The 18,152-nt window shown below is 55.2% G+C and overlaps 2 protein-coding genes across 3 annotated transcripts; both read right to left on the bottom strand.

The window, feature by feature from the left end:
- Positions 1 to 691: 691 nt before the first annotated feature.
- Positions 692 to 12,063, bottom strand: SLBP (stem-loop histone mRNA binding protein). 2 transcript variants are annotated; one of them, XM_082389315.1, is made up of 8 exons: positions 11,282 to 11,715; positions 11,060 to 11,176; positions 8,262 to 8,366; positions 6,073 to 6,132; positions 5,633 to 5,770; positions 4,918 to 5,067; positions 3,818 to 3,899; positions 692 to 1,630 (listed from the first exon to the last, which is right to left on the bottom strand). In XM_082389315.1, exons 1-8 carry the CDS (start codon positions 11,512 to 11,514, stop codon positions 1,514 to 1,516), a joined length of 1,002 nt encoding a protein of 333 aa, XP_082245441.1. In that variant the 5' UTR covers positions 11,515 to 11,715; the 3' UTR covers positions 692 to 1,513. The 2 variants fall into 2 exon arrangements, with proteins under 2 accessions (XP_082245441.1, XP_082245442.1); XM_082389316.1 differs by lacking the exon at positions 8,262 to 8,366 and having other exon boundaries at positions 11,282 to 12,063.
- Positions 12,064 to 12,702: 639 nt separating this feature from the next.
- TMEM129 (transmembrane protein 129, E3 ubiquitin ligase) lies at positions 12,703 to 18,147 on the bottom strand. Its single transcript, XM_082389314.1, is given in 5 exon segments — positions 12,703 to 14,277; positions 14,400 to 14,598; positions 14,600 to 14,602; positions 15,258 to 15,732; positions 17,484 to 18,147. Coding segments are annotated over 5 exon segments (1,131 nt in total). The 5' UTR covers positions 17,689 to 18,147; the 3' UTR covers positions 12,703 to 14,028.
- Positions 18,148 to 18,152: the final 5 nt, after the last annotated feature.

Raw genomic sequence — 18,152 nt, 5'->3', positions numbered from 1 at the left:
TTACCATCTTCTGTCCCCAAGAGCGTTGAGTGCAGACTTCGGGGCACCCTGTCTCCTGTGTGTCCCAACATCCACAAGGCTGTCTGACACACTACGAGCTCAACGCATGTGTGAAGCCAACAGGAAGGCCTTCTGGCCTTCCAAAGCACCTTGAACGAAGTGACCGATGCCCACCCCTTGCTTAAAGGGAGCTCAGCATCACTTCCAGGGGGGTGTCCACGGGGCACGTGGCCACAGCTGCAAGCAGAGCTGCCAGGGGCTACGCGCGCCGCTGTGGGTGGGGCAGCCCCTCAGGCGGGCCCTCGGCTCTGGTGTGGACTGTCCGGCCCTGGTCTGTCTCGGGACACAGGCAAAGGCCCTGTCACCCCAGCTGCCGACCAAGCAGCAAACCGAGGCCCCTGGCTTCCTAGTAAGTCTGTGGGCACACACTCCCTTCAACCAGGAAAGCCTGGGTCCAGGGAAAGCACACACCGGGCCCACCGCTGACACAAGGTCTGGACCCGGCTCCAGCCCGACCAAGACCCCAGGCCAGAGCTGCAAACCTATCAAAATGCGGTGCTCCTCGCCGGGCGGGGCGGTGCAGGACCACAAGCCCGGGCACGACTCTCCCCCCACTGCGTGCCACCTTCCCTGGGCACAAGCCAAGGGCAGGAATCCCCACAGCAGGCAGCCTATCTGGCAACGTAGTAAGTCAGTTAAAGAAGGTCCTTTTTATTTTTGCAATGTCATTCCATACAAAAGCAATAGAAACGTAACAGTCTTAACAAGAAGTTTACAATTGAATATTTGAACAGAAAATCTGTACACATTATCATTTACAGCAATTTTACACGGTAAATTAACTGACTATAAAAAAAATGTTCTTTCTAAATCCTTCTGCTGTCTTAACTCTTGGAGTAGTATAGGTAAAAGGGCTACTAAGTGCTATTTACAAGTACCAAATTAAGACTGTATAACTTACATAAACCCCATTAACCTACCAGCTCAATTTAATATCTGACTATTCAGTGCTCTGTATGAGGAAAAAAACCCATCCTGACATACTGACAAACAGCCCAAACCCTAACCCTTTCCATAAAGATATTAAAGGTATCTGATTATGAGAACACTTGGCCAGATACCAGTAAAGAAAGCCCCGTGAATATATGCTTAAACCCAAACCAGCCATCTGACAAGTAGCAATTAATGCCTAAAATACTTGTGGAAAACCAGTTACGGTACACTTGTCAGGTTAACTTCAAGGATGCAGAGATTAAGCAATTAAGATTGTTGCAAGATTGCTTCGAGTTCAATTTTCCTCGGATTTAGTTCCATTTACAATTTAAAACATGCAAAATACACTCCCTATACATAAAATTAACGTCTCTTAAGAAAATAAGGCAAGAACATCAATTCACCAAGAGACTGTACACTATGAACAGAAACCCCCAGTTACAAAGGCAGGACGCGTGCTTGGTGGGCCACCCCGCCGGGGGAGGCAGCGCTGCTCCCAGGGGCCTCCAGGTGGCGCCGGTTAGCTCATGGCCGAGAAGTCTTTCAAGGGTTCAGTTAAACAGGCTTCCAAGTCAAACGCGTCCTCGGCCTGGCAGTCCACGTGTCTAACTTTGGTAGGGGTGCCACAGTACATGTCCTAGAAGACAGAAGCACGGTCACAGCCGGTCCCCCGGGCACACTGGACTTGCTGCCGGAGGCGCTGAGCAGGGCGGCTCCCCCTCCGGGGGCTGAGCGCCCCCCAGGAACGCAGGACAGGCCCGGGAGAGCATCCAGCAGATACCGCCAAGCTTCACTTCAGCCGCATCTGTCAAACTCCCACCCCCCGCCCCCCGCCCCATTAGTGACCAAGTGACCTTTAAGGGCCCTGAGCCGCAGCCGCTCAAGCCTAACAGGAGCCACCGTGTGGACGGGACGCACCACCGTGGCTCGTGAAGCAGAATCACGTCACACGGCCGAGCACGCAGCGCTGGCGCTGGGCTGAGGACCGCCCCACCTCACCCCCAAAACGGGGGCCAAAGCGTGCCAGCTGAATCTAATCCTCGAGGAGACAGTATGACGACTCCAACTGAGGAACACCCTGCTTCGTAAAAACGGGCCTGAACCCTTCCAAAGAGGTCAACGCCGTGGGGGAAAAGCAGGAAGACTATTGTGAACTAAAGGAAATTTAAGAGACACGGCAATTAAACGTGTAATCCTTGATTAAATTCTGGGCCAAAAAAGAGAAAAAAAGACCTGTGACAAGGACATTACCGGGACAACCAGGAAACCTGAGCGCGGCCTGGTTACGAGGCAGCCGTGCTTTACCACGGCTGCGTTTCGCGAGCACAACAGCGATGCTGTGGTAGTGGCCGTGCTCAGCGGCGAACGCGCTGCCCCCGGTGCCTCCGCCTCGCCACCCAGCCTTCTCTCCTGTCCCGCGAACGCCCCGCCGGCTCCCACCTCTCCTCGGTGCCCCGGGACCTCCCGCCAGGACCCCTGCCTCTGATCTCCAGGGCCTGGTCCCCGACCCCCGCCCCGCGCCCGTGCAGTCACCGCCCCCTAACTTCTGTGACCACGAGCGGCACATTCAGAATCGGCTTCTTGAGCTGGGACAACGGTTACTCTTAATCCAAACCAAGGATGCCACCCGCTGAGATCGTCATGGGTTTTAGTCCTGCCTGTGTATAAATATCCACAAAACTGGGATCATCCTATGGTTAAGTATCCTGTTTTTCTTTATCTTGACCATTTTCCACGTTATTAGTCTTCAAAAACAATCTGTAGTAGCTGTATTCCTTATGAATGTAATTTTGTCATTCCTCTCTTTCGGACATTTGTGTTACTTTTTTTTTTTTTTTTTTTTGGCCATGCGGCTTGCAGGGTCTTAGTTCCCCGATCAGGGATTGAACCCGAGCCCCCTGCAGTGGAAGCGCTGAGTCCTGACCACCGGACCTCCAGGGGACTCCCTGTGTTACTTCTAACACCTCGAATAGTCACAAAGAGTAAGTGGGATGCAGATGGTCCCCAAGACTGGAAGGACACGTCCCAGGCTTATCAGGGTGACACAGATGGAAGGCAGGCAGGAAAAGGCAACTACGCACTTTTATTTTATATGCTCCTGACCTGTTCAAATACAGTATAGGTTGATCTTATATAAAGCAGGAGTTTTTCAAACAAACATTTATGAGTTCTAGTTTTTAACCTATTTTTTTACTTAATGTGCAGAATATTTCCACATGTAAATATTGGGGCCGTCTCCTTTAAAATAACAAAGGGATCCTTTTACTGTAAACTGCTGCTGTGTATTTGGCTTGTATACGTGCAGAGAAGTCTGGAAGAACGTGCACCCAACCAGTAACTAGAGAATTAGAGATGAGGCAATTCTGTACATCGCTTTTCATCTTTGGAGGTTTTTTCTTCCAAAAACATGTAATTTTTTAAAATTGGCAAATGTGGGGAAACCCCTAGGCCCAAAGCATTCCTCCACTTATAACAACTAGCAGATGATTCCTATACTAGCAATTCACCAGGACAAACTATACAGTCTAAAATTAACAATAGTGACAAAGCCTGTGAACCAGAGAAGAAAAGGCCTTTTACTTTTAAATGAAAATGGTGGTACTCATTAGTTAGATTGAGCCCAAAATCTAAAATAAGGCCACTACCTACGAACTCCATCAAATCTGACATTTCAATAAAGTCAGAGAAAGGGGTAAGGAGCCCCTTTTTCATAAGCATCAGAATCAAATTTCAGCTTAAACTTCAGTTTTCGGAGGGGCATATGTTGTCAAAAATTGACCTGTAACACTCACGCGGAGAGATAAAACCAAGGAAAGGTACTTACGAAGTTATCCTGAGAGCTCGTCTGGGACTCAGAGCTGCTCTCCGCAGATTCCGTCTCCATCTCCCCGAGGTCTACAGGACGTCTGTGCGGTCAGAACAAGCACATCAGTCAGCGCGTAACAGAGCCAGGAGAAGGCAAACGCCACCACGGCCGCGCTGCCCGTGAGCGCTGACACGCATCTCCTCTGCTCCCTGAGGGACCCACCAGCTTTCAGCGACTCCCCGTGCGCCAGACTGACCCTCTGCCCGATCACCTCGCAGAGGTAAAGCAGGCACTGCAGGCAAACACGTCCACCCGGCTCGGAGCACACAACCGCCTGCCCACTCTTGCCCGTGGCCAACTATCTGTACACAGCCACAGGCATCCTTCCAAGTAGGAGCGTCAATAATAAAGCCCAGTTTGGGGGGAAGACAGACACCGTGACAAGCCATACTACACATCATCACTCATTTGTCCAATTTCCTACCCATAGAGAGAATGGGACAATAGTGACACCGGACACCGGGAAAAAAATCAGTGTGTGTCTGTGAGGCCAAACTTGTAAAGACGCGTCAGACATCATTTCAAACGTGACAGTTTCTAATAAATTTCCCCAGCACAAAGCAGAAACTCCAACACTTGAATGAATAAATGTGTCTCTGAGGGAGGGAGAGGCTCAGGTCGAGGGAGCTGAGAAGAGAGGCCGCACAGACAGTCTCTCCACCTCCGCGCTCAACCGGCATCCTGACCACGTGGCAGAAACTCAGGCCTGAGACCTTTCCAACTAGACACAGTTTAAAAAGATAAAAGCCTTCCTTAGATGAAAAAACAAGACCTTTCATGTTTATAGCTCAACATAAATTATTCACATGCTTTTTAAAATGTTTATCTTAAAAACAAACCCCACGTATCTCTAGGTTTCCTAAGATGAGTCTGGCCGAGCTACAGACAGTAAAGCCGGCCCAGGAAGCACACCCCTCCCTCCGGCCTCTCCCTGAGCCTGCCCAGCCGGCTTTATACACTCGTGCAGAGAAAACACACACACGAAGCTGTGACCACAGGCAGACGTTATGCACGATAACCTGCCAGACACAGAGAACGAGAATGCAGTAAAGACGTACATTTCTTGCAAATCACATCCTTCTTCCGCTGGAGGATCCCAAAAATGCAGAGCCACCTTCCAGAGTTTGATCTGCTGGTCCCACGATCGTCGACTATACTTCTTGAATTTGTTGGGGGTTTTGGGATGAATGCCAGGCTGTCGAAGGTGCCTACCGGGAGAGAGGGATTATCCTGGCACACACCATCCACATTTGCAGGTGAGCTTAAAAGCACTACCTCTCTGCCTCTGCTTTCCTTCGCAATCCATGCCCCAGAATAGGACATCTGCACTTCAATCCTGCCAAGCAGCTGGTATACTCTCTAAAGCTCCCTTTGTATCCTTGTGTGCGTAGCGGGAGGGGGGAACGCTGCTTACACAAAACGGGGCAATACTCATATCTTTCTCTAATAAAATCTTTACAATCTGTAACTTGAACTTTAGTTTTCCCATCATGTATTTTAGTAATCTTACATTTATAAGACAGCTATGAGTCCTGAGAAATGAAATGTCATCTAACATTCTAAATTATGAAAATGTTATTTTTTTATCTTCACGTCCTTCGTTTCTCAGTCACCAACCCATTCTTCTTTATTTATGTAAGTGCCTGAAAGTCATTAATAATACACTTCTTAGCAGGTGTGAACTACACCCAGAATCAGATTTACCACCTAAGCAACTCTTTAGACGGCAATGCCACATGACTTGACCAGGACATGCTGGCGAAACAAGACTACCTCGGGACTTCTTTAATATAGCGATCGTAGGCAATGGTGTTCTTCCCATAGTTGATCTGCTTCTGTCTCCTCATCAGGACACTTTCATCGGTCTCTAAGTCAGCTGGCAATGCTGACATAGACTCCTTCGAATCCGAACTGAAGAAAATGAAATGAACAGAACAAGCCTCACAATTAAGATCACTACGTAAGAAAACGCTTAAACACAATAACGGGAGTATTTGCCCTTGGATTCCAAACCATATTAACCCCACAACAGTCCAGAATCTTTGAATATATGGGAATTTAGTACACGATAGATACATATTTCAAATCAGTGAAGAACAGAAAAACAGTAAATGCTATTGAGACACTTAGCATCTCATGTTCACAGTTTTTTTTTTCCATTAATAAACTACAGGTCTATTAAATTAGAAAAGAAATAATTACACAGCATTTACCTTCCTGATGATGATTTTCTCTCTCTTCCAAAGTCATTTATGAGGAGTTTCCTTTTATATCTGAGAGCAAAGTAAATGTTGCTGTTTTTAAAAAGGTATAGAAATGAACGCAATGCTTTTAGAGCTAAGACAGAGCCACAGGGAACAAAGCCTCCCTGAGGGTGTGGTCTGGTAAGTGGATTAAGTAACAGTAGGTGGCTTCTTTTATTTTCAACCTCCCTCAACCACCTTTGAGGCGAAGATAAAGGTTACGTGCCAAGATCATACAAGGTGCTTAAAACAACCAGGTTCTAAAAAAAAAAACTACTGCCGCCAGCTAAGTAGTGAGACCCACACGACACAGAAATTTACATCCCTCTACCCCTGAAGCCTTTAGAAAAAAATAAACATGAGTTGAAATACAAAGTTTTTATTTCTAATACCACGATTACTTATTAAGGAGACGTGTGCCTGTTGGGCACTGCTCACCTTCTTGGAAAGACTGCACACCTTCCCCCGTCCCCCCATCCCTTGTGGATTTCACCGGGCACTTCCCTCCTATCACAGCAATGACCAACACCCAACTTTGCAAAAGTACGTCACCAAAAAAGCACACTGCAATCTAACAATGGAAACCGTGAACCGCCTCTAGCTAGAAGCTCATGCAGGTGTCTAAAACATGTCACGTATCACGGTGCCTCCTTCCAAATCTAAAATTCTCAACCTTCCCCAAGTTTGCTGGGGCATCCCAGTGAAGCCTGGATACCGGGAGATAATGAACCACCCCCTGAGAACTGAGAAACTAGTTCCTGAAATCATTTTCTGTAGGATTTCATTCTTTCTGGAACCCCAGTTGAAAAGACTGGCTTCAGGTATGACTAAAACCTATTTTCAAATTTTCAGACCGCTGGTGTGTAGTGTGTGCTAGCCTCCTTGACATACAGTGAGCTGAATTCTTACCGCCCCCCTTCCTGGTGGGAAGTAAGGCAGACCACCATCATCAAAAGCTCACATCACTTGGGTCTTATCAAAAGCAGCAGCTTTCCATCAGAAAGGGAGCAGCCCAAAACAGTGCTCTGGACAAGATCAGGCCTGCTTTGCAAGGCAGGGCAATTTTCAGAAAGGAACAAAGAGGGGTCCACCAACAGGAAGGTCAAGACAAACAGGGGTCTCCCTGCGGCACTTAAGAGCTGCAGACAGTCCCCAGCAAGGGGTGACACTGGGGGTCCGGATACACAAGGCCATGATGAGGATTGTTATAACCCTGGTGAGCAGAACACAAAAACTGCATAGACCCAGTCCAACAGCCTACCGTTACAGCTGGGAAAAATCAAGATCTATATGAACACGAGAACTCATTCAAAACACTGAAGCCCGCGTCTGTCAGCTCCAGTTCACCCTTCTACCCAGGCACCCTACTCACCCACACACATGCATTCTCACGGCCGAAACAAATTAAGTGGTCACAACCAACCCCCACGTGTGTCCGAGCCTTTCCGAAGACAGCAGCTCTAAATACCATCGACCGCTGCAGAGCGGGAGGAAGCAGTCTGGCCCTGCTTCCCTGCTGACAATGAGGACATATTTTCTCATCAGAATTAAGAACAGACTCTTGGTTCAATATACTTCAATTAATTTCGAGCCACAACATTTTAACTCAACGTTCATTCCCTGGGTTGGATGGCATCTATCAAAAGGAAGAAAGGCCCCAAAATACCAGGGAGAACGTAATCCAGGGGGGTGAGCAGTGGTGAAGGATGCATCATCTGAACTGCAATGAGCTGAGGAAGAGGAAGTGGCTTGGAGTTGAACTTGAATACACAGCTCTGGGTACGACTGCAAGGGGTTCACAGACCCCAAGTCGGGGACCCGTCCCCGCACGCACTCTGGCATTTCTGAGCTGTTAGCAGCGCCACCTCCCACTTACTGCCACCCTGGAAGGACAGCCCCAAGACACCGGTTCTCAAATTTCAGTGAGTGGACTCAGCTGAAGGGCTTAAGCCAGGGCTGGGCCCCACCCAGTTTCCCATCCAGCAGGCCTGGGGTGGGGCCTGAAAACCTGCATTTCTAACAAGTTCCCAGGAGCTGCTGACGTGGCTGGTCTGGGGCCCACCAGACTTTTAAAAACCACCACTCTAAGATATGCCTCAAATTTAACATATAATTAAAAACACCAGAGGTAACATTTCAAACTGGTCTGAAATGCATACCTTGCAATTTCTTTGTTAACTCTAGTCCTCATTTCATCTTCTTCGACTGCACTTGCCCAGTCTGAACATCTAGAACGGGGCTTAGGGCCTTCGGGAGTGGTAAAGCTGCAATAAAATGAAAACGCACATTTGAACCATGACACAACTTTCAGTTTCCTTTCAAATCGTGCATCAGGAAATGTTCTGAGGTTGTTTGGAGAGTGCCAAGAAAACGGGCTCCAGAGTCATCTCTGCTCCATAACTTACTAGCTCACCGAGTTCAGGCAATTCGTCTGAAGCCTCCTGGGCTCTGTTTGTTAAACAACTTCTGTGCGCTCCCTACGTGCCAGTGCAGGGGAAAGGCAGACAAAGTCAACAGGTATCATTGGCGCCAAAAAGTGTACCTACCTAGTACAACTACTTTTATTTCCAAAAACGAGGGTTTTTTTTTTAGGATTTTAAAAAAGATTTCAGCTAATACATTTTTAGAGCTAAGCAGAGTGGCCAGCACCTAATAAATGTGGTTACTATTTACTTCTAGACGCACACAATTAATGGCTCAGGATATATCACATCATAATTAAAATGGGGGGGATAAAAATGTACTTCAAAGTTCTTACTACATTAGCACTTAGTCTACAGGTAAAGGTGCCCCCTAGAGTTGGGTTAAATTTAATCTAGAAGCTTAGTTCTATCTAGAGCTCAAGGAAATCTTTAGTCAAGTTCAGGCAATTTGAACTTGATGCCAAGAACTCTGGCAGTTAGAACTGTTGCTACGTCTGTTACTTAGAGATTAGACGTAAACTTACATTTTTACTTTTCCTCCTCAACTTTCTACTGGCCATCACTGGTATATCAAAAGTGGAAACTAACTTCAACTGCATCAATAAGCGACTTTATACATTCTAGCTGAAAACCCAATGGCATGCTTTGAAAATGCAACAGCAATAACAAAAAAATAATCCGCTTATGTAATTATCATTTCTCTCCTTATAATTACTCCACCCAGAGAAACTCAAATTGGATCCCTAAAAATAAATTTCCACAGTCTAAATATGGTTGGCAGGGTCTGAAATCAAATTAATGAGCAAATTAAAATGACTCAATGACTGTATGGCAGATACAGAAGAGAACCAAATGGAGGCTTGTCTAGGGCTGGACGCCAACATCCTCACTAGTGTGTCAAGAGATCCAGGTCTAAGTTGCCCAGTCGTGACAGATTCCTGAATTTCTAAAACGTGCTTACAAACGACCTTTCCATCTCATGTTTTGATAGCTTGATACAAACTACCTTGCGTGAAACTAAAATTCATTTCTTAGATTAGGCAAATTATATTCACCGACTCACCCTATCTTAGGACAAGAGTACTTTTGGGAAAAGTGGTCAAGTAGAAAACAAAGCCTGTTTTACACAATGAGCTAACGTCCCCCCACAGGGACCAGTTCTTGCGCCCCGGAGATGTCAGTGGCTCCACTCACCACGCGCCCCCGTGCACTCCCCGCTGGCACCACAGGGGGTTGTGGGAGTGAAAGCACACGCACAGAACAGCAGGGGCAATGTGCCTAGGACAGGAGCATTCCTGCCGGAGCAAGGAGGCCTACGGGGTTGCTGTGAGCCAGAGGAGTACCCACAGGACACAAAGGAATGCAAAGCACTGTAAGGCTGTGACACTCTGTCTTCAGCTAAAGGGCTCAGAGCATGATCTCAAAGACAGCATTCCATTGCCTGTCCTTCACATCTAGCCCTAGGGCTGTCAGGGCCTCTTCTCCATTCACATCTCCTCCCAGGTAATCTCAAATCCCAAATCTCTAAAAGCCACGTATATGCTATATTCAGCACCTGTGCCTCCCCGACCAGCCTGTGAGGTCCCGCCCGCTACTTCCGCAACATCCGCTCTTCACTCACCTGGAAAGCGTCTTAAGCCTGATCACCAACTCCTTCCCCAGACCAGTCTGCCCCACCCCCGTCCTCCTCATGGTGGCAAAAGGTTCCACGAGCGACGGAGGGTCTCCAGGCCGAAAAGCTGGTCGCCCTTGACTCCTCCCAGCACCCACCCGTAACCCATCAGCAAGCACTGGGCCTCCTGCCTTAGAAGCCCATCCGGAGGCCCACACTCCCCGCCGCCCCCTTTCACCTGAACTTGGCCGCTGCCCCCCCTCCCCGCACCCTTCGCCCTCCTCTAGTCAGGCTCACACAGGCCCTGGCGGGCGCTCGCCCAGGGACCCCCCATCTCACCCGACGGAGGCCTTCACCTGCCGCCCCCGGCTCTGAAACGCCTCACCTGACTCGCTGACCCACCCGCGTCAGGGCGTAAGCAAACAAAAGGGAAGTCTAGGTGGACACGGTCCCCTGACCTCCCCAACGCGCTGCTCAGCCAGAGAGCCCCCCAGTAAGCGTGTAAACGCGCACACGCTGCGGCCGAGACTCGGCAGAGGGAAGCGCCTAGGGAGCGTCAGGGTGGGAAGAGGGGCGCCCGCCTCCTGGGACGCTGCTGCTGACACCCGACTCTTCCGAGCTGACTCTTTTACGGGTCAACCTGACTGACTGCGCTGGGAAGCCCTAAGTTCGTGGTGGCCCCCAGCGCCAGCCCCGGAACACAGCAGGGCTCGCTGACGGAGATGAGCCCGCTTTCTGGCGACAGCCATCACCGAGACACCCCGCCGGCACGTCGTGGTGCGCAGGTGCCGGGACCAGTCAGGGGTGGTGACCCACGGGCGCCCCGACTAGTGGAGAGTTGTTGGTGACCCACGAGCACCCCCTAGTCGGTCAGGTGCGGGGACCCCCCCGCTCCGGCCCCCGACGGCCGCGCCGGGCCCACCTGTCGGGTCTGCGGTGGCCTGGCGGCCTCGAGGGGCCCTCGGCGTCCTCGGGCTTCCGGCGCCTCCCGTCGGCCGTGCGCTTGCGTCCGAGGCTCCATCTTGCGGCGGGCGGCGGGCTGGCGACAAGACACCACGTCAGGGCGAGGCGGCCCGGGACCCCTGCCCGGACCCCGCCCGCCGCTCTCCAGCCCGGGAGCCCCCCGCGCGCGGCCCGGCCTCACCTGGCGTCGCCGTCGCGGCGGCTCCCGCACCCGGGGGAACTTCGCAGCCGGCAGGCCATGGCGACGCGGCGGGCGGGATCGTGGGGGCCTGGGGGTCCGGCTGTGGCGGCGGCGACGGCGACTTCCTCTCCGCGCGACGCTGACTGACTGCGCGCGCCCCGCCCCCAACAGCCTTTATGGGCCGCCGCCCCGCCCCCCCGGACTCCCGCGCGCGCCGGGCCGGTCGAGACCATCGGGCCCGCGCCGGGGGGAGCCGCTCGGAGGCGCGCGCCCCGCAGGCCGCCCAGGCCGGGACGGGAGCCGCGAAACAGCTGCCCCGCGTGCTGCCATCTGGGAGGCGAAGGGGCGCCGCCGGGTTGACTGAGGCGAGGCCCTCAAAAAAGGTTGCCCCCTCCGCCTTGGAGGCGGCCGGGCCGCCGCGACCCTCGGACGCTGATTGGCCGCGCCTTCGCGGGCGGGGTAGGGGTATTGGCGGGAGATTCGGACGCTGGCGACGCAGGCGCGCCAAGGGGACAAGGGACGCGTCTCCGATTGGCCCGGCCCCGGTTTCGGGCGCTCTCCGATTGGTCGGCTCGGCAGGGACTGTGTCCGCGCTGGCGGGAACCCGGAACCCGGAAGGGGAGGCAGCAGAGCAGCGCCGGGCTGCAGTCTTCAGGCACGGAGAAGCCTGCGGTAACTCGCTGCCCGCGACTGATGCCCGGCGTCGCGAGCCTATGTGAAGTTCCCGCCGCTGAGCTCACTTCTGCCTCTTTCAGAGCCGCCTCCTGCGCTAACCGCCCCCAACCCCTGCGCGCGGCCCACGGGCCCTCCGTGACCCCCACCCCGCACCCCACACCCCACCCGGCGGGGCCCTGGGCCAGTCTCCACGCGTTAAGTGATGCTGTGTGCAAAAGAAGTAAAGAGAAGGACTGAAGTCGAAAGAACATCAAAGATCTCCGGGATGTAGAAAATTCGGGACCACCTGTGTTTTTTAAATGCGTTCCATGTACCACTTTCTAAAAACGTTCGGGGGCCAGCACCAATATAAGGGAGCAGGAAGCACGTGCCGTTGAGGAGCTCCCCGACCCGAGCTGCTCTCCTGGGGCACCCAGGCATACCATGGGACACAGCGGAGAGCTCGAGTTTGGAGGCCTCGACCAGCAGGGCCTGCCACCTTGGGCCACGTGTCCCCTGTACCTGGAGCGCCTGCATGCTGACCCCCCCCCTACAACCCCCAGGACCCTTCAACGAGGGTGCCCTGGAAATGGGCTTTCTGACCCCAGCTGGGAAATCAGAGGAAGATTCCTGCAAAGTCTGCCTCCCTTCTCTTATTCTGAGTAAAACGTGCACATTAAACCTGCCACTTCTAAGATGGCATCTCCCCAATTGTTACCAGAGCTTGAATATCAGGAAAAACAAAATATTCCAATCAAGAAAATATATAAACTCATAGTAACATTTTATTAGTGTATCACTTCACTACAATAGATTTACCTTTATAAAACTAAGTTTCTTTCGTAGAAAAGATAACCCCAGGCCTGGCTCTCCCTTGCCAAGGTTTGAAACTCCAGGCTGAGGCTGGGCATGGCTCCCGCCTGCCCCTCTGATGGCCTTCATCTGTGGGCACCCCCGAGGACCACAAAGCTGGGCTTCTCGCTCCCGAATCCCTGGCTTTGGTGCAGCCTTGGGTGAGTTGGGCCAGCTGAGTCCATCTCCCCTGCTTAGAATGACCAGGTTTAGGGGGCTTAGGGCCCCTCCAACAGTCCCATCTGTCAGAGCTGTACCCAGGGACCTGGCACTTGCCTCCCTGCTCCCCTCCTGCACCACCAGGAACTGGGAAGACGGCGGCCATTGCCTTGGCTGCTGGGCACGTCCCTTCCTAAGTGGGTGGACCCTGCAGGGCTACGGGCAGCCTCGTGCTGAGTCCCAACAAGCTTGTCATCCGAATGCAGGACGTTGCTGTGGAGCATGGTCTTCAGCTCAATGCCCTCGCTACCAGGAGTCTGAAACTTGGCCCTTTCCCTGGGCTCGCAGGAGCGGCAGAAGGCACGTGGTTACAGGCCCCTCCAAGGGGTGGGCAGCCCCCACAGGCACGCGGCTAAGAGAATGGCAGCTGAAAGCAGTCAGCCCCTGACGGGAAGCCCGGGGTATCCCTGGGCAGGGAGCAGGCAGGGGCCACCCCCCCCAGGAGTGGGCCCTTGGCTGGCCACAATCACCAGGAGACCCTGGGCAGTGCTCTCACCCTCCACCCATGAGCTCTGCGCCAGGTCCTCAGAGCAGCCTCCGTGGGGGGCGTGGAGGGTGCCGATGCCACAGGGCCAGCAGCCGGCTTGGGGACAGGAGCAGGATAGACTGCAGTCTCGGGCAAATCCGAGTCTGTCGTGTAACTGACGAGCCGTTAAGGTTTATGTGCCCCATACGTTTAAGGCAAGTGGTTTAAGTTAGGGCCATCTGGGGCAGGCCACGGGGTCTCCCAGAACACAGCTCAGGGGGCCCCAGAATGCTCTGGAGCTGGACCCAACACCACGTTCTGCATGCCCAGCATCTACCCCTAATCGGAAGCATGAAGAGTGGGGGAGACAGGGGCGCTGAGGACCCATCCTGCTGCTGGACACAGAACTTCAGCAGAAAACTTCTTTTTAAAACTAAAACCCCAGCCCTACTGCAGCCTCAGCCCTTCGGCACCGGTGAGTGGCCACGCCGGGATGAGGCACCCATGACAGCCCAAACCAGGGCCCAGAGGCAGTGGCGGGGTCCCTCTGGCGGGCTCAGCGCACGGCACACACGTCCAGGATGCAGAAGCGCGCGCGGCAGGTGGGGCAGGGCACACGGCTGGCCAGCCAGGTGTCGGGGCGCTGCGGGTCCTGGCGGCTGGCGAACCACTTGCCCATGCAGGTGAGACACCACATGGGGCGGCAACAGCACTGCTGGCACTCGCCCTCGTCCGCCTCCTGGCAGGTCTTCACCAGCCTCACGCTGGCCCGGGTCTGCATGCAGCCGATGCACGCCTCCAGGTCCTGCAGGCGGCCCAGGCGGTCAGAGGGAGCCCTGCCAGGCCGCCCTGGGGGGCCCCCACCGCAGGAGACGTGGTCCATGGGGGCCCAGCTGGGAAAGCCGCCACCCCTGCCCAGTCCCCCACCTGGCTGCTGGGGACCGAGTAGGCCGGGTTGACCTCCACCAGGGAGGCAAAGGTCTCCAGGAACAGGTCGCCCAAGCTCTGGTGGATGACCACGTTGGCCGCGCTGCGGATGGGCGCCCGGAGCTTCTCACACAGCTCACCATACTCCGTGGAGTTCAGCCTGCATGAGGTGTTTGCTGCTGGGTGGGGACCACCGGGCGCGTCTGCGGGGCAGGGCTGTGGTTCCCAGGGGGCTGGCAAGGACCCCGGGGCGGGCAGAGAGGCCAAGGCTGTGCCCCAGTGCCCAGGGCGCCCACAGCCACACAGACGTGGCGGCCCAGGCACAGCCCAGCAGCCAGCAGAGAGGGCCCTGGGGCCGGAGCCCACAGACCCAAAGCTGCCCACTGGCCCCCCGCGATGTGGGAGGGCAGGAGGGCGGGAGGACTGTAGCTGAGACACAGAGAGCCTAGCCCTCGGCAGGTTCAGGCCCAGGGCGTGTCCCAGGAGGGGCCGTGCAGGCCAGCCGCAGCCTGAACTAGACGGGAACACCTGGGCTCGTGCCCAGGCCTCAGAGCCGAGGGAGCCACCGAGCCTCCGTGCTACACGGTGGCCCCCAAACATCCCCCCTGTGCTCCCCCCGACATGCTGTGGAAGGCGGCTCGGAGCAGGGTGTGCAAAAAGGGGAAGCGGAGAGTACCTGAGGGGGGCCGGGGGGATGGGGGCGCTGAGGGAGGGGCACGCTGGAGGGGCGGCTGATGGGACCAGCTCCCACCATCATCACCTCCTGGAGCAACTCAAAGACCAGAACTTGGGCGCTGGCTGGCCACACCCACCCCGGCAACCCCAGCCTCACCCCCACCCAGCCGCAGGCCCGCCTACCGGATGTCGAAGGCCGGCACGGCAGGGTTGGCACTGGCCACGCGGATGGTGAGGAGTTGCACAGGCAGGTTCGAGTCTGGGGAGAGGTCGTGCTGCTGGGACTCCGTCACAGTCAGGTGCACGTCCTGCTGCTGGGCCACGTGCACACGGTACGTGGTCACCTTCATCACCCACGTGTCCGTCACAATCACACGGGCACCCGGCGCCCCCGTGGCAAACTTGTCGATCCGCCGGAACTCGGTGTCCACGGAGGAAGCGACGGCCCGCCAGCCTGACTGCGGGAAGGCATAGTGGGCCAGGGTGCGGGCCAACGGGTGGTGGGCCCACCGGTCTCGGGACCAGTAGTAGATCAAGGTGCAGGCGATGGTGGGCAGTGTCAACGCCAGCAGGAGGAAGACCCGCCAAGTCTCCGGGGCCTGGCTGGGGGAGTAGAGCCGCTTTTCTGAGGCTGCAAAACACATGCCCACGTAGTAGCCTAAAAGGGACAGGGCAAGCCTCAGCAGAGGTTGGGACTGCCACACTCATCCTCCTCAGGTGGTACCCACCAAGGTCCACAGTGCTGTCCCTGACCTTCCGGGGGGGCACACTTCCTTTAGTCCCCAGCCCTGGGCGTGGCCCTCTGCCCTGGTCAGCTCCCAGAGCAAGACCGTGGTACCCCAAGGCAGGTGGGCCTTGCCCGCTTCTACAGCTGACTCACCTCAGTCCTTGCCCTGTCAGCAGAAAACATTTTTATCTTACTACTTTAGTTTTGTACAAATGACATATAACTACCAGAAATAAAATGAGAAAAACCTAGAAAAGCAAAAATAAATACAAGGATCTGGCGTCACCCAATGCAGAGCTGCCCACTGGCCCTCCTGGGGCCAGATCTTGGCCTCTGGACCCCACCTACTCTGAGGAGGCAGATCAGACCATGGCCCGTCCCAGAACTGGGATGTCGTGTGCCAGACAGTAAGCAAAGAACGACAGGAGCATGTCACAAGGACACAGGAGCCAGCTCCAGGGCTCCTGCTGGCCAGATGGGGGCCAATTTGCATGTCGAAATTAATGAAATAGACAGTGACCTGCAGCACAGATTTGAAATTGCAAAAATAATAATAAGTGTTGTTGATCAAGTTGATATGCTTTAAGTAACTCATCGTGTGGAAATAAATAACACATCTCTAAAGGTTCAAAGGTATTTCAAAACAAATTCAAAAAGAAAAACAGACTCCTTGTCTGATCACAAGGCCAGGCTCCACCCCATTTCCTCCTCAAGTGGCCCCCGTAAGTCACTCGGCTCACCTTCCAGTTTCCCTGTCCATCACGGGATGGTGGTGGCCCAGCCCCCCACAGCCTGGTGGGAAGATGCAGTTAGAGGCTCCATAAAGCTGCAGAGATCCTTAGTTCCCAGGGCGGAAACCCAACACACTACCCTCAGGAGAACCCAAACTCCTCGTGTGGGAAGCCGGCTGACAGGCATCTCTGCATCCCTGCCTCCCTGGGGGCTCAGCAGAGCTCCCAGCTCACCACGTCGGCCCTGCCTCTATGCTGGCGTGGGCTCTCCTCTGCCGCCTTCCACACAAAGCAGGCAGCCCCCATGCACAGGCCAGCCTCAGCTCAGCCCAGCCCACTCTCCACGCCCTGCTGCCAGCTGGAAACCCCTCCCTGTGTCCACCGAGCTGCACACGCTGCTGGCCACCGCCACCGCCCTCCCAGACTTACTTCTGACCCCAAGTCCTCCAGAGAACCCCACCTAGTACCCCATCCAACCAGCCAGCCTCCCAGACGCCAGCTAGCACCTGGATCACCACCCAGCACAGCCCCTGACAACGTCTGAGCGTCCCCCCCCCACACACGCCTTCCCTGGCCTCTGCACCTGTGACACTCCCAACTGGCGTCACCCTCTCTGCCTGCCTTTCCCGCACCCACCGCCCAAAGACTGGGGCGGGTCACCCCTATTTGCATCAGTTAACTCATGCCCCTCTCCTGGGAGCTGCCCCCCCATGTGACAGCTCACCACCCGCCCCAGTGAGCAAAGCACCCCTTCCCCCAGGGTTGAGTCCGCCTTTCCGCCAGGTACCTGCAAGAGGCAGCTGCCGCCAGCACCGTTCTCCCCACTCCTGGGAGCACACGGGCGCTTGGCCCGCAGCCTCGGCTCTACCGCACGGGCGCCCTCCGCCGTCCCTCCCCCCTCTGGGGTCCCGGAGCTCGGTCTCGAGCGCCGCCCACGCCCGCCGAGCTCACCTAGCGGCAGCAGGGAGTGGCACAGCAGCGTGGCGGCCGTGCGGCGCAGGTGGTAGGGCACGAAGGCGGCGTCCTCGCTGCCCAGCCAGCCCGACAGCAGGTTCTGCACCGTGAGCCCGGCCGAGTGGAACTCAGTGGGGGTGAACACGAAGCACACGGCGAACACCACGTAGGCCAGCGTGAAGGTGACCTCGGGGCTGTCCATCGCGCAACCGTCGCCTCCGGGAAGCCGTCCCGGCGAGGCCCGCTGCCCCAGCGAGGAGAACAGGCCGCGGCGCCCGGGTCCGGAAGGCGCGGGGCACTTTGGGAAATGGAGTCCCCACCCTCAGGCCACTTGCGGGGCGCTCTGGGAGATGGCGTCCTGCGGGGCACTCTGGGAAATGAAGTTCCCGGTCCCCTCGCTCGGACAGAAATTGTGAGCTGCCGCGACAGTCCTCGCGAGGGTTTGGATGCGCCTCAGGACCCGCCTTGGTGGCGGTGCTGCACTTAGCCCCACTGCACAGCTGGGGAAACTGAGACTGGGGCGATCGGCTCTCAGGCCCTGACCTTTCCGCGCAGCCCAGGCGCGTCCGCAGCAGAGCCCGAGATTTCCGGGCGACAGCGGGCCCCGCAGTCACTGCCCGCCCGCAAACGGCCTTTCCCCTACGCCCGCCTGGCGAGCCACGGTTA

This window comes from Balaenoptera borealis (assembly GCF_965194805.1).
Source record: "Balaenoptera borealis genome assembly, chromosome: 4".
Lineage (NCBI taxonomy): Eukaryota > Metazoa > Chordata > Mammalia > Artiodactyla > Balaenopteridae > Balaenoptera > Balaenoptera borealis.
The sequence above is the reverse complement of the archived record's forward strand: the minus strand, read 5'-3'. Positions and strand labels throughout refer to the sequence as shown.

Excerpts from the sequence above, each read along its gene's own strand:
- SLBP (XM_082389315.1), bottom strand. The coding sequence starts at position 11,514 with ATGGTCTCGACCGGCCCGGCGCGCGCGGGAGTCCGGGGGGGCGGGGCG. Across the intron at positions 5,771-6,072 it reads AGAAAATCATCATCAGGAAG|TTCGGATTCGAAGGAGTCTA; the intron begins GTAAATGCTGTG and ends CATTTTCTTCAG. Across the intron at positions 3,900-4,917 it reads GGATGTGATTTGCAAGAAAT|ACGTCCTGTAGACCTCGGGG; the intron begins GTACGTCTTTAC and ends CTGACCGCACAG.